The sequence below is a fragment of the Cuculus canorus genome, chromosome Z (assembly GCF_017976375.1).
Source record: "Cuculus canorus isolate bCucCan1 chromosome Z, bCucCan1.pri, whole genome shotgun sequence".
NCBI lineage: Eukaryota > Metazoa > Chordata > Aves > Cuculiformes > Cuculidae > Cuculus > Cuculus canorus.
In genome coordinates this window covers 8,458,339-8,473,184 of record NC_071441.1, presented here as the reverse complement: position 1 = coordinate 8,473,184, position 14,846 = coordinate 8,458,339, and the positions used below count along the sequence as shown (strand labels likewise).

The 14,846-nt window shown below is 38.7% G+C and overlaps 1 protein-coding gene across 2 annotated transcripts in view; it reads left to right on the top strand.

Moving 5' to 3' along the window:
• PLPP1 (phospholipid phosphatase 1) overlaps window positions 1-14,846 on the top strand; it is a 62,887-nt gene that overhangs the window by 25,528 nt on the left and 22,513 nt on the right. Inside the window, exons 2-3 of one of the 2 annotated variants that reach the window (XM_054053667.1) lie at window positions 3,372-3,523; window positions 6,762-7,042. In XM_054053667.1, the coding sequence (XP_053909642.1) occupies window positions 3,372-3,523; window positions 6,762-7,042 (433 nt within the window). The remainder of the gene's footprint in view (window positions 1-3,371; window positions 3,524-6,761; window positions 7,043-14,846) is intronic. The other variant, XM_054053666.1, reaches the window with a different exon arrangement.

Genomic DNA, 14,846 nt, shown 5'->3' with positions numbered 1-14,846 from the left:
TTCTGAGATAGTTGATATTGACATTGGAGAGTACTCTAACCAAAACCACATCAGAATCCAGTACTGGCATGTTTTCAGGCTAATAACTGCCTTGGGCTGAGCAAAAGGTAGATCACAAATGTCGTATTTCTGTGACTTTAGTTTTTAGTTGAACAATGTTAAGTCAATCTAATCAATTTTACTGTGACTTGGTTTTCAGATATAGTAACTTACCTCTTTCACAGAGCACATCTTTCAGCACTGAAATGTGCTGAAAACTGCAGTAAGACAAAGGACTGGTGGAATTACTTTTTAAATCTGTTATACAGTTAGGGGAAACTTTCTTTTTTAATTAGCAATGTGAGATTGTTTTCAGATTAAAAGAGGTGGAAAGAATTTATGAAAAAGAGGGCATTTTAATTACTCAATTTAGCCAGTTTTTACTTGCTTAAGCAGCGAACAAAGACAGACTTTGAGTTGTTTGTTATTTTGTTTGCATGATCATGATACAGGAAGGTGCTGCAAGCAATTACAGACTAATTACATCATAATCTCAATGTTGCTGAAGAGTGATCACACATTTCAAGCAGCTACTTTGCATGGAAATACACATGGCCTTACTACGTGAAGGACTTCATTCCCATGATCCACATACCACTGATTCCTGTTTCTGATTTAGCAGCAGACAATTCTGAAGGAAAAAAAAAAAGCTTCCCAAAAACACCTAAATAACCCCAGCACTCCAAAAAAATTTATCTCCCACCTTTAGAAGCTAAAACATTCATGTGTGGGTGGGAGGAAGTGAGGGGTAAACCACTGGGACACCATTATTCACAGAGGAGGTTTTTCAAAAGGATGGTGCAGAGCTGGTGATGTGATGTCAGTGACATCACCTAACTGTGATCGCAAGTATTTGTGGCACTGTGCTGAAGCTGTGATTAGGTGTTTCTAGGCAGAATTTAATTTTGTGAGCAATTGCTTTATCACGAGGACTAAAACTATCCACTCTAAAGAAGTAAGCGGGTAAATAATCGAGGAACTTATTCGTGTATGGCTCATTCTCCAAATCTGGAGATCAGTAAAGTACACTTTTGTCAAATACAGTTTTGAATCGCGGTTTTAGTATGTGTGTGGGGCAAAAGATGAAGTTTTCATTTTCTAGAGACTATTTTACAGAATAAATAGCATTGGAAACACCATGGCATTGTGTTTACAAGTCATCTTCCCTCGCCATGATGACACACTTCTGCCTCCTCAATTGCACAAGTTAACTGAATTCTAAACAACGGATGATATGCTGTGACTCCTGTCACAGTGCCAACACAAGGGAAGGGTGGAAATAAGGTCTGGTCTGCGGTGTTTTTAGAAACACTGCTATGCTTCCTATTATGAGGAAGGGAGAAGGATTTTCTTTTTTCCTGATAGGAAAGGCTGTGGTTTTGCACTGTACTGCAGAGTCAAGCCCCAGGGTTCTGTGCTGCCTGGTGTTTGAATGGTTCAGTGTTTTGGTGAGGCTCTGGTCTGGCTCTTAGCCCATCCTGCTGTCCTATTTTCTTGGTGTGCTTGGACAGCTTCCAGAGCTAGGTCAGTTGTAGTCTCACTGCTTTAGAACTGGAAACAACTGCTCTTCACAATGACATCATTTTTATTCTGCCAATTTCATAGATTTTCAATGCTATTGATTTTAACAGTAAAGAAAATATTTGATTCTTTGCAACTGGCTTAGTTGAAATACGTGGGTGCTGTGGTCAGCCTGTACCTGCTTGGTCATGGAACAAAGCTCTGTGTCATTGGAGGTTGCTTCAAGGAAATTTTCACCTTATAAGCCATTAGTCTATTATTTGTTCTTCTTTGTCTGTTTTCAAACTGGAATATTCTTTTAAGCAGTCACTTCATGGTGTGAAGGGCAAAATCGATAGGAAATCATCGGTGAAACCATGGTATGATGCATCCATAGGCCCAGGAGTCAGGCTTAGCTTGGAGGACTTCGCAGGTGGAGGCTAAAGGGGGAGGAGGGTTCAAGAGGACCCTTGGTCTTCTTGGTTTTCTTTTCTTCTTGCAGATCCTGACTGCGTAACTTAGTGTTGCTCTTTTCCTCCTTAACAGTTCTCTTACCATTTGCTTAGTATCTTTTTTTTTTATTCTTTCTTTTTCTCCTGTTCCTGTGTTTACTTTTGTTTGTATACACTTATTTGGGGGCAGCCACATATATGGGAAGGAAGAGGTGTGCAATGCCTTGGCACAGAGGTACTGAGGAGAGAACTGAGACTGAAGCAACATCTTTCCCTGGCTAGAAGGAAAGAGGCTGGTTTTCCTTATTCTGGTTTCTTACCTTGGTTAGGTGTGTTTTTCCCCAAGTGGTATTTGTTGTCTAACTCTAAATTAGTGTGCAGATTAATACTGCTAAATTCTGAGCACAAAATTAAGGGCTCTTAAGCACTTCGCTGGCGCTGGGCTGTACATCCCTAAATTAAAGAAGAATATTTATTGTTTGAATGTTCTTGGTTGTTCCCCACATTTTTTCCATATAGCCATTTCGTTCAGGGGTTATCCACCTGTGTATTTAGATTGTGCAGACACTGTAGGTGTACCAAGGATCAGGGTTTAAACATGTGTTTCTATTGGTTTGTAGTAATTTATATCCTATTTGAGCTTTTTTAAAAACTTGCTGTTCGTATGACTTGTTTTGGTCAGTATTGCAGGTCTTTTGAGGTGTGATAGCAAAAAGCATTGTTTGCCTTAATCTTGTACTTGGTTGAGTTTAGGATGACCCAAAGGCTTTCTCTTTTGTGGAAGAGAAGGCAATAAGATCTCTATGCCCTAAGGCTGTACGGCTTATGCAGTGACCATGTTGTTCCGGGGAGCCATCCACTGAGTGTGGAAGTGAGGGGATCTCGTGTGTGTACTTCTCCTTTTTTCCATCTCTTCCTGAAAATTCCTTCTGCACTTGCACTTGCTGAAAAGCAGGCTTTTACGCTTTCATGAAATGCACTTTATGCTCTTCTGACTTGTAAAGCTGTACAGAGAAGGTATAAAGGGGCAACTGTTGCTTCCTGGAATATAAAGGAATAGTCGATAATTGTGGCACTCAGACTGACCAACTTGTCAGTTGCCACTGAACAGTTTACTTAATCATGGTTTCGGCATGCTTCCATACTTGATGTCACAAATACAAAGGTGAGAGCAGTCCTGTCCTGCTCTCCTTCATTCAACAGCCCTTCCTGGCAGCTGCAAAGACAAGACAGTCGTCACGGGCCAAAGGAAGCCCATATCCTTTTAACCTGCTGCATGCCTGTTCCTCTTTATGCACTTCTCTTTGGAAATGGCGGGGGTGTGATCACCGTCAGAGCCTGTGTTCCTTTTGTAATGTATTTTTTATTCCTTTTTGCTAGCTGGCTTGCCTTTTGCAATTCTCAATTCAAGACGTATCCCCTTCCAGAGAGGAGTTTTCTGTAGTGATGAATCCATCCGGTATCCATACAAAGAGGACACCATTTCTTATAAGTTGTTAGCAGGAATAATTATTCCTTTCTGTATAATTGTTGTAAGTTAAACTTTTCTTCATTGCTTTTAATTTCAATGGAGGTGGGGAAGAGGGAGGAGGGGCGATCTGTTAATGCAGACTTCCGAAACTGTGGTCTGTAAAGATTTCTTGACTTTTTAAAAGAAATGCTGTTCTGGCAAGAATAACCAAAACGTTTATTAGGGATTTTTTTTAACAGAAAAATAATACTTCAGAATTATGATGGCTTAATTCTGTAGTCTGTGAGAGAAAAAACTCTTTCCTTACCATATCGGCTCAGAATAACACCAATATGTTCTAAATGCCTGTCTCAAGCTTCTGTGTTTTGGGAGCTTCCACTTTGAGCATGAGTTTGCTGTTAAGGCAACATTTTTATCTGCCACATAGTCACTGGGAGCACTCCCTGTGTGTGGAAGTATAACAACAGATACTAAATTCTTTAGCAGAAAAATATTATAGCTTCCAATCAAAAGCTATCCAAAGCATAACTAGAAGTAAAAGAATAAGTAGCCAAGAGTTTTTTCCCTGGATATTTCCCTGAAAGTCAGGATAAAACACTGGGATCATTTGTATTTGATTTAATGTTGGGGCTCACTTTCATGCTGCATCTAACCTGGCTGAAAACAGGGTACTGCTCTCTCTCCTGTGTCTTTACATCGGATCCGTGAGACGGAGAGACTGCCTCTACAACTGCCAGTTTGGGATCTCCCTCTTTGACCAAGCTCCTAGCTCAGCCAAACTGCCTTAAGGACATACTGACTGTCTCCTTTAGGTTTAATTACATGTTGTCAGCTGAGCTAACCTATGGATAAAAAGTGAGGTCCCACTTTTACTATGTCTTCTGTCACCTCTGGTGGCTCGTCTGAACCAGGATAAGCTAGTGAAATTCCTTAGCCTGGCAGAAATCAACAGCTTTGCTTGAGCTAGGGGGAGTGAAATGGCTCTTTGAAGAATACAGTGTCAGTGCTGGGGCAAAAAGGGGTGATAGGGTATGTCCTTGGGAATGGGCAGAGGGGAGAGCTGGAATTCATGAGTTAACTATTTCCTCTCCTGAGTCTTATGTATGTTACAACGATGGCCCTTCAACAGGGGCTTCAAGATCCCTGTCCAGATGAGCAAAAAAGCTTCAGACTCCACTCATGGCTCTATGTTGGGTGACATCAAAGCTCATTAGAGCTACACTTTGAGCAGAGTTAAAATAAGCAAAATAAGATTTTTTTTAGGCGTATAAATACTTACTCAAATATATCCTAGGAATCAAAGCTGGAAAAAGTGAAGTTTACATTTAGCTGCTCTATTGGCCAGCTTTTTCTCTGTGTTAATATTAGGAGGGATGTTATCGTGATTAACTCTTACATAAGGACTGCACAGATTTTTATCTAGGTTCCAGCATAAAGATTAACTTGTATCTTATGTTTGCTCTTGAGTGGAATTTTTTTTTCCACAACTGCAGAAATATGGGGCTGGGAATCAAAATGGTGACCTGCCTAGTCTTACCTTTTTTTGGAAAATCTCCTCCAAAACTTAAAGAAATACTTCTGGAGCAGATAAAACTTTTTTGATTTTTCTCTGTTCTGTTAACTAGCAAGTGGTTTATTGTAAAAGATCCTACTTTTTAAAATAGGACCATTTTTTTTACTCTGTAGCTACTGTTGGTAGTTAATATTACTTAAGCATCAGTACTTAGTCACAACAAGAACAGAAGATGTAGCGAGAAAAGAGTGGTTTTGCTCTCACTACTTTGCTACCAGCCATTTGCAGCTCAGGGACTTCCGGAGCCAGAAAAGGCTTCGATTAATATAGTGATTTTTAATGGATGTATTTGCTTTGAATTTATCCAGTCTCCATATGAGCCTGTATGAATTTAGCTAACAAAGTTACCTTTGCAACATCAGTGACCATCTTTTATTTGTGAAATTAGGCTTTTCAAAAGCAAATGTTGGTGTCCTTTACTCAATGCTTACTCAGACTATTGAAGATTAATACTCATTGTCTGCATCCAGTAAAGTAGCATTGACGTTACCTAGTTTTTTGTCATCTCAACCTTCTTGCAGGTTTTACAGCAGTGTTCTTTAAAAGGGATTCATTATTTACCAGTCATGGCTGTGGTATTTGTGCTCAACTATCCTCATTAAAAGGTCACTCTCTGGGATAGGTGGAATTCTGTATAGGAGCTTGCCAATACATACTTTACTGAAAACTTTCTCAGCTTTAGTCCATGTTCTGGTGTTTCTCTGCTTCACTCCATGTTTTGATATGGTGCAGAGTGCAAAAACTTCAGTGCCATGCATCTGATGAGATTGTGTTTGCCTTAATGTGCAAAGTTGCTAACAGCTACTCTGTCTGCCCAGGTGTCAGAAATAACAGCTTCCTTCACCAAAGCTCTGCTTTGCTGGGTTCCTGGACGAGTCGCTCAAGTGACAGATGGAGCCATTATTTAATCTTTACAGGATTTTAAAAGATATCTACTCTATACATATATGCTTACAACCCCCCACCCATTTGATGAGCTGTATCAGTTGAGCCTTCCTGTGCAAAATGGGATCATCTGATTCAGTATCCAGCCTGTATGGGTTGAAGTTTTGTACATGATTTAAGGAAAAACTTACTTTCTGCAAGACATAAAGTTGCAGGAAAACAAAATTAAATCTGCTTTCCTCTCAACACTTAATGCAGAGTGGAAAAAAAAAACCTTGGGAAGACCTCACTAATGCTTGACTTTTCCCTACTCTCATTGGTTTCTTTTTGCCCCTAAAGATTTAATTTTCCTGAGGAATAGGAAATTTCTTTTTTACAAACTCTCCTTTCACATCTGGGGATGAAGTCTAGACCCTTCAGAATAATCTTGGCTTCACAAAAATTGTAACTTTATGGTGAAATACAGAAATTCTGCTCAGCAGAAGCTTTGATGAAGACGACTCAGTATAGAATAAAATGCGATACTGAAAAAAATGTTTCTGACTAGGGCCATGCCAGATATAATGGATAAAAGATACTCTGAGAATGGCTTGTTTTAATAAGATATTCTGAAAATCGATAATAAGTTCATCGTGGAGCAGGGTAAGGTAAAGGTTTTAATTCTTCTATGTAAATTATTAAAGTCTGGGCATGGTTACTGCTGACTCTTGAAAAATTTAAATTTGCAGCTTAATGTTAATAAACCTAATTTTTGAGTCTACATGTCTGAATGTTAACAACAAGATAATACATTTCTTTTTAAGCAACTAATATTTAACTGTTGTCCTTATTTCTCTTTCAGATAATCCTAGGAGAGACTCTCTCTGTCTTTTATAATAATTTGCACTCAAATTCATTTGTCAGAAATAACTACATAGCCACTATTTACAAAGCCATTGGAACCTTCATTTTTGGAGCAACTGCTAGCCAGTCGTTGACGGACATTGCCAAGTACTCCATAGGTAGACTGCGTCCTCACTTCCTTGCGGTGTGCCAGCCTGACTGGACACGAATCAACTGCAGCCTAGGTTACATTGAGAACTTCTCTTGTCAAGGGGATAAAGCAAAAATCAACGAGGGAAGGTGAGTCTGACTAACCTTGTATACTTGGTTAAGACCTGTTTCTTAACTTGGGATGATGAGCTCGGTATCATTACTGAGGGCTTTTTTGTGCTTCTCCTAGAATAAATGTCTTTTAAAGCATTTTAAATGCTGAGTCCTGTCTAGACACTGGGATTTTTTTTCTAATTTGGGGAAACCTGTTTTATTAATGGACAGAAGAATGCATGAATTATGGTGTATTAATTTCTGCTTTTTTATAAACTGTGTGTGATGTTCAGATTGATTGACTTCATTTATGTTACTAACTTATTGCCATTCTTTTTCCAGGAGACCTATGTACCCTCCTAGTTAGAACTTTTCTCTGTGTGTCTGGTTTTTAAATGAATGTGTGTCAGTTTTGCACACTGTTCTCTGTGCTCATTTGCTTTTCCAGCATGGATCTTCCAGTAGCAGGCATGTGGTTCCTTGCCAGCCACAGGAAGATGCTGCATAGTGGCTTGGTGGGGAAGCAGGTCTAGCTCCAAGTCGCACACAGCAGCTGTTCAAAGGTGCCAGGAGCAGTTTGTGTTTTGAATGGCTCTTGACTGTAGAGGAGCAAGTGCATGATGATGGGTGGGATAGGAGATAATCCTGAAATGATCAGAACTTCATGCAGCCCATAAACCGACAAGCTGGTGTTTGTTCTTTGAGAGATGGAAGTAGAGGAGTGTGTGCTTCATGGGCAGCATTTTGTATTGCTCATGCCCATAATTGTGCTTAGAAGACTTATTTGCTTATTCTAAGCTATTCTATACATCAATTACTGGATAGACTTTCCTTGCCTGTAAGTAGCCTGTAGAGTCACAATATCCACTAGTAAGGTATAGTTTTTATCTCAGTTCCAGGAAATGCATGATGTATTGCAGAAGACTTTTAAAGGTCACTTTCTGTATGACTGTCAACTTCGATTTGGAGAAACGCAGAGTAGACAAAGGAGGATTTTCATTAAATGTAGAAATCAAAGAATTTCTAAACAACATGTCTGTTAGACCTTTGTGACTGACTTTTCAAACATCTGGCTTGCAGTAGAACAACCTTACATGAAATAAAGGAGATGCCCCTTCCCCAGGATAACAACTTGTCTTGATATCTTGTTAGCTTTTCAAATTTAAGTGTGGTGAATTAGCAGAAGTAATTACTAGAAGGTGACTGTTTTAGCGTTTTAAAGAAGATAACATGGTAACTTAAAACACAAGAGAGGGGAAATAGAGATTTTGTTGTATGCTTGTGGCAGGGGTAAAATGTTTTGACTTTTTTGCTTCAACTCATGAAGCGTTATTTAGTTTTATTATTCAGCAACTACCTGAAAAGATACTTGTCTGTATTTCATATGAAATGGAGTCTTAAAATTGCACATAAGGTGCTTTGTGAAACAGAATTGCATTGCTTTCAGCTTGAAACTGTAGGGTCAAAATTCCAGCTGGCATAACTTGACTATTCAGTTGAACTTCTGTACAAGTCTAAAATGCCTCTCAAATGTAAAAAGGGAAAAGGAGAAAACTTGAGTTGACTTTAATGACTAAAATGGTCCTGAAATAAAACTTTCTGGGAAAAGTTTTGAGGTGATGAAAAGTAGTTAGCTTATCCTCAAACAAGGAAACAGATTTTTGTTGTATGAGAGGAACATGGGGGAACAATAGCAATTTAATCACTTGGTTTTTGTTCTTCCTTGTGCAACTAGTGCTTTGAAGTCTGACTTCCATATCGGAAGTAATGTTTGTCTGTTACCTCGTAATCGATGAGCTGTCAGGTTTGTATTCTCAGCTACTGTTTTGTTCCCTTTTTGTTGTCCCTGTTGCTCCCAAGAAAATTATGTAAGAGGGCTCTCATTTTTGGCCAAAACTTGCCTTGAAGTGATGACTTCAGCATGAATTCACCTGTGGTACTTGTGCACTCAGCTGAGGCTTTTCCATAAATAGGAAGCTGTCAGCAAAAAGTAAGCTAGTGAATGGCCAAAGAAAGGTAGATTCAAGTGTGACATTGTCCTGTACAGGTGGATGCCATGGAGCAGTGACCCAGTAAATAGTTCTGTGTTTCTTATGGTGGTTGGGCCCTGGATCTGAAAGGGTGGTTTCAATGATCTTGAGTCATTTGCCTACATACTTTACAGCTAATAAGCCGCAAAGAAGATGGAATTTGATGGCAGTGATTTTTGCAGCAACTTGGAGGAGGTCAGTAAGCTCTCCAACTGTTAACCCAGAGGTGAATTTCTAGATCAGTTGGACAAGTACTAGCAGCAAACTTATTACTGTCTTCCCTCATTTCCATAAAATAAATATGCAGGTAGAAATACTAAGTAAAAATGAGGACAGGGCAATCTGTGTTGCATACAGAATCATATGTTATGAATTGAAGCTATTTTTCCTGTTTTGCAGCAGAACTCAAGGTTATTTTTGAATAATTTTAGATTCAGGCTCAATTATGATGTCAAAAAGACAAATCTAATCTTTCTTTACTATTTCTTAATTAATAGCAGGAAAACAACATTTTCAGTGCAAGAATCTATTGTGTACTTCCATTCCTACCTTTTAGTCCCTTCTCATCATTTAATACTTATCAAAAATATACAGTTGTTTTGCTGTGCAATGTTCCTAAGTAGATCAGAGTTCTTCAGTGTGTATTGAAGAGATGAGTCTAAGATGCGAGTCTCTAAAGGATACTTTAGAAGTGGTACAGAATTCAGGTAACAATTGCTCCCATTTCCTCCTCATAACAGTAAAACTGGAAGGCAAATCTTTTGAATTAGTCTTATTTTTATTTTTTTCCTATATGAGGATTATGAAGATTAAGCAAGCTGTGGAACTCTTAGGGGTGCTGGGATGTGTGAGTTTATAGGTTAGTTCAAAAAAAATTTGAACAAACTTGTAGAAGAATAAAAGCAAGAAAACAACCTATGTTTCTGGGAGCCTGTAAGTTATGTTTGGAGGCTGAGAGTGTTTTGAGCATCGTTGCATTCCAGTATTGTTTTATGCAAATCTCATGTTTGCAAGTCTTTGCATCTGTTTGCTATGTTATAACATGGGAGCATGGGGAAAAGATAATCATTAGTCTTTACAATTCATCATTAACAGTAGTATTAAAATTCATGCTAAAATACATATATATGCTTTAGCATGAATATAAACCAATAGACTTATGCTTGGTGGTCTAAATTAGTGACGTGCCTATGAGTTTTGGTTAGTTTCAGTAAGGTTTTATTGCTTGACAAGCTATTTCTTACTGACTTAAGTATCGTTTGCTCTGTATCATGTGGAAAACAGTCCTCTTCAGTTTTAAATAGCTTAGATTCTCCTTGACAACTTTTGTTGTGTGTTTGCGCTTTCAGTACTACTGGTGGCTAAACTAAGCTGAGGATCACAATCACAGTTGTGTCCTTAGTAAATCTCATTCATCGTTGTGTGCTTAGTCTCATTCGTATTCGTTGAAAGGTGCATCTAATAGCTGGCATGTGCTACTTAGAAGTGTGTATCATTGTATATCTCCAAAATATGCATGGAGATCACCAGTTATATTATATATTGCCAGTTAAGTTGGATAGAAGCACTAGAAGCTGTTGTTTTCTGTGTGTTTTGTAAAACAACACTTTTATCAGGCAGCTTTGGGGATTTAAGCTAGATACAGAAGCTTGGCATGAACTACTTCACAGCAGTTTTCAGAGGGTGAATGATTTATACAGAACTGCGTTCTGAAGCTTTTATGAATATGTTGTTAGGTTTGATGCAAACTAATTGTGTGTGGAGCTTTGTAATACTCCATTTAAATAAATATCAGGAGTAGTAACTCAATAAGGGTTCTTGACCTATCAAAAGTAGTGAAGTTTTCCTTAAAGCAGGAAACAGTTGAGCAAGAGACGTATTTTTAAAATGTAGTTGCACTGGGCAGAAGGGTACAGAACTTCATGTTATGCACTTTGTATACTGGGAGGCAGTGTCTTGTTTTAGTGTCTTATAAATAAGAGTAAGTTTGATATACAAGCACAAGTTTCAGTGTCTTCATTCACAGGGAGATCAAAGCCAAGAGGTCCTCAGTCACTGGTGCTAGCAATTAGCCTGTCACCTAGTATACTAATGTATACTATCATGCTACTGGATTGCCTTTAAAGTATTTTCTTTAGAACTGATAAAGATAATGATTTGCCAAGTGGCTTTTTCCTTTTTAGAAGTCAGTAAAAAAGGTAGGTGTGCTGGGCTACATAAATATCCCTGATGGTGTGGGGGTGTCAGTGAGCAGTCCACTAGTCTCATCTCTTTGGCTTTTGCAGCTCCCATTCTTGTTTAATTCTTCTTTCTCTTTTGTCTTGCTACTGCTTACCTTTGCTTGATTCTGCTTGGTTGGTGAGATACCCACATTCCTTAAAGAGTAGACAGAGAGGACACTAAAAGAACAGGTGATGACTTCTCCATTCCTTATTGGTAGCTAAGGCATACTTCCCAAACCTGTCTACTCGAGCCGGTCCATGGCAGATTGCTTGTGCATCCTGTTTTTTAGCCTTCTTGCATCTGAAAGAGTTAATGGAAACCACAAATGTCCAGCAGCAGGAGGTATGAATGAATGAATGAGTATTTTAACTTTCTGGTTTTGCGATGCTCTGTATTTTAATTTACATTGGTGACCGTACTTCTCTGTATTTGCTGGTTGTCTGTCTGAAATGAGTTTGTAAACAGTGAAGCCTGAATGTCCAGTAAAGTACAACATTAAGAGCTTCACTTTCCCTCTAGTACATGAGTTGTGGGACAAGTCTTCAAGACTCTAAAAAAGCCTTAGTGTATCCTAACACTTGATTGGTCTGGAAAACTTTTTTAGGCTTCTGATGGGGGGGAAAAAAGGCAACTTTAGAAGCTATTTGTTTAGTTATGTTTGAAAGTATTGTACTTCACGACTTCAATGTGGGGTGCCTTCTAACTGTATTGTTTAAAAAAACCTAAGCCCCCACCTGCAATACCCAAAATGGAACAAAACCTCCTCCAAAATAACTTTGACGAACCCTTGCAAATCAAGCTTCTGGTATTGAGAGTAGTGTGTAATTGAAAGAACGTATGAATGAGTATTTTTTTAAATTTCAAACAATGTAGCAGGTGTTATATACAGCTTACAGTATTTTTAGAACTTAATTTGGGATTGTGCTGTCACTTCCATATATATATATCTCATGTTATAAACTTGGCAGCACAAACAGCACATTAAAGCCTCTTGTAAAGGTCAGTTATATTGAATCTGGTACTATTTAAACCTACATTTTTATCCTCAAAATGGTAGGAATAAACATAGCATGAAGAGTGTAGTATTATTACTCAGTGCCTGCTGAATAATTTCACAGGGACGATAATATATGAGAGTGGAAATAAGTTCTAGTTACTGCTGGTACAAATGTTGCTTCACTAGAACTTCACAGCATACTTCTTATATTATCTAGTTTTAGGATCACTTCCTGCAGTAATAATGTGTGAAAAAAGTAGGTTTGTAATACCAGTACTAAATTAGGAATGTGAAACACAACTGTTGCTAAAGATGTGTTGAACTTATAACCTTTGAAAGTAAAACACTTAATGAATGTGTTCCTCTTGTCACTTGTTCAGTGTACCAGATCCGTTTGTTGTGCCGCAGAGGTCACAAAAGTCTCTGGAACAGAAACAAATTAGGATCAATCAATGTAGTGGATAAAAGTTGAAGAATCAGTTCAGATATTTGGCAACTGGTTTGTGAAGTCACTCTTTATAGTTGTGGATTAACATAAATCTGTATTTTTAATACTATATTTCAGGATGATCATTACCTGCAGAAGATGGTGAAAACTACTTTTTTTTAAAAAAAAACTTTTCTAAGGGTCACCGGAAGAAGCATGAAAATATTTCAGAAAATAAAATATGCTGGCTTCTCTTAAAAGCTAAAGTTTTCTACCCTTTTAGGTATACCTTAGAGTATACTTTATAAAGTTCTGAACTTTGTCTTCTAAAATTTTCATAGAACCTTTTCTTAATATTAAATTGATTGTTAATGTCCACATCATCCTGAAGATTCTGGAGACCTTGTTACAGTCATAGACTGCTAGAATGGTTTGGGTTGGAAGGGACTCAAATATCATCCAGTTCCAGTCTCAGGTTGCTCAAAGCCCCATCCAAACTGGCCTTGAGCATCTCCAGGGATGAGGCATCCACAGCTTCTCCGGGCAACCTGTTCCATAGCCTCACCACCCTCGCAGCAAAAAAATTCTTCCTTTTATCTAATCTAGATCTCCCCTTTTTCCATCTTAAAACCGTTAACCCCTCATCCTATCACTTCATTCCCTGATAAAGAACCTTTCTTCATCTTTCCTGTCAAGCAGGAATGGCTTAAACACCTCTGGTATGTGGCTGGATGTTTAGGAAGCCTTTATGTATAAATACAGACTGTATATACACAACCTCTCTAGGTCATCTAGCCAATCTCCAGTTAAAGTGGAGATAATTAGAGTTTTGACAAAGCCCTGTATAGCTTTATTCATTGTAGAGCTCTGGAGGTGGAGATTCCACTGCCTGTTGGGAAAATCTGTTACTTCAGTCTTTCATGCCCCTTTTCTAACCATCAAGAGGACCCCCTGCTTCCTTGTCATGGCTTCTTAAAAGTATATAAAGAGCTTTATCATGGCATAATCTGCCTTCTTCAGCACCACTGGATGCAAGTTCAGCTTTAGGTAATCATAGTTAGATCTTCCCTCTCTAGAAAGTACCTTTCCCCTCTGAATTTTACTGCTAGGCTTGAAAGCGTGGGAGGTTGAAGGGATCTTATTGGAAAAGACCTCAAAATCTAAGGCAAAGAAGGTATCAAGTACGTTTTAGCTTTTTTAATCCCTCTGCCACAGCATAGCTCACCCTGTTCAGTGGTGGGCCTCTGTTAGCCTTGTCTTTGTTTTGCTGCTGACCTACCAGTTCAGTACCTTCACATTGCCCTTCGTATCTCTCGCTAGCACTGGGCTTCCTAATTCTTTCTGTGCGTGCTTGGGTGATGCTTCAGTACTTGTCCTTGGTAGGCAGTCTATTTCTACCTCTCATTATTTCTTTGTATATAAACTCAGTCAGATGTTGCTCACTGAATTAAGACAGTGTCTTGTTATTCCTGCCTGTTTTCTTCCACAAGGGGATGGAATGTTTTTATTTTCAGAGAAGGTTGTGCCTGAAATCCTACCATCTCATGGTTACTGGAACTAAGGCTGTTGCTGGAAGGTCCAGCTCCTTCATCTTTGCTACTGAGTAACACACCAGCAGAAAGCACTTTTCCCCTTAGGCTTGTCCAACAGCAGTGTCAAAAGAAGAAAGCCATGGAATTGCTTGCACCCTTCCAGCAGATGTTAAGGTATCTGAATTTCCTTTTGGAGAAGCCTTTCCGAATGTGAAATGCCTGAGTTCCCATGCCTTCAGTCTCCAGAAGTTTTAATCTATACTTCAGCGTTAGAGATGCCAAGTCAAACTAGTATTCTACCATGGGGTTGGCCTTCCCTCTCTTGGCTACAACAATTACTTATTAAGCCCGAAAGGAAGACTTAGCAATTCTTCATAGTCTTCAGCATTGAGCAAGGCTTGAACTTTGGCCTCTAAGGAGCTAAGCCAGTTTTTTCCTTGCCAGACTCCTCTGACTTTGCATTTCCTTTTTATGCGTCTCCAACTGTACCACATGGTGAGTTAAAAGGAAAAGAGTCAACCTATGGTTCGATTTCTTGAACCTTTTACTTCTCTTAGCTTTTACTTGAGCTTATTCATTGAGCTCTCATTTAAGGTGCAAATTTGGGGGTCTTCCAGTCTTTGTCTCTTAA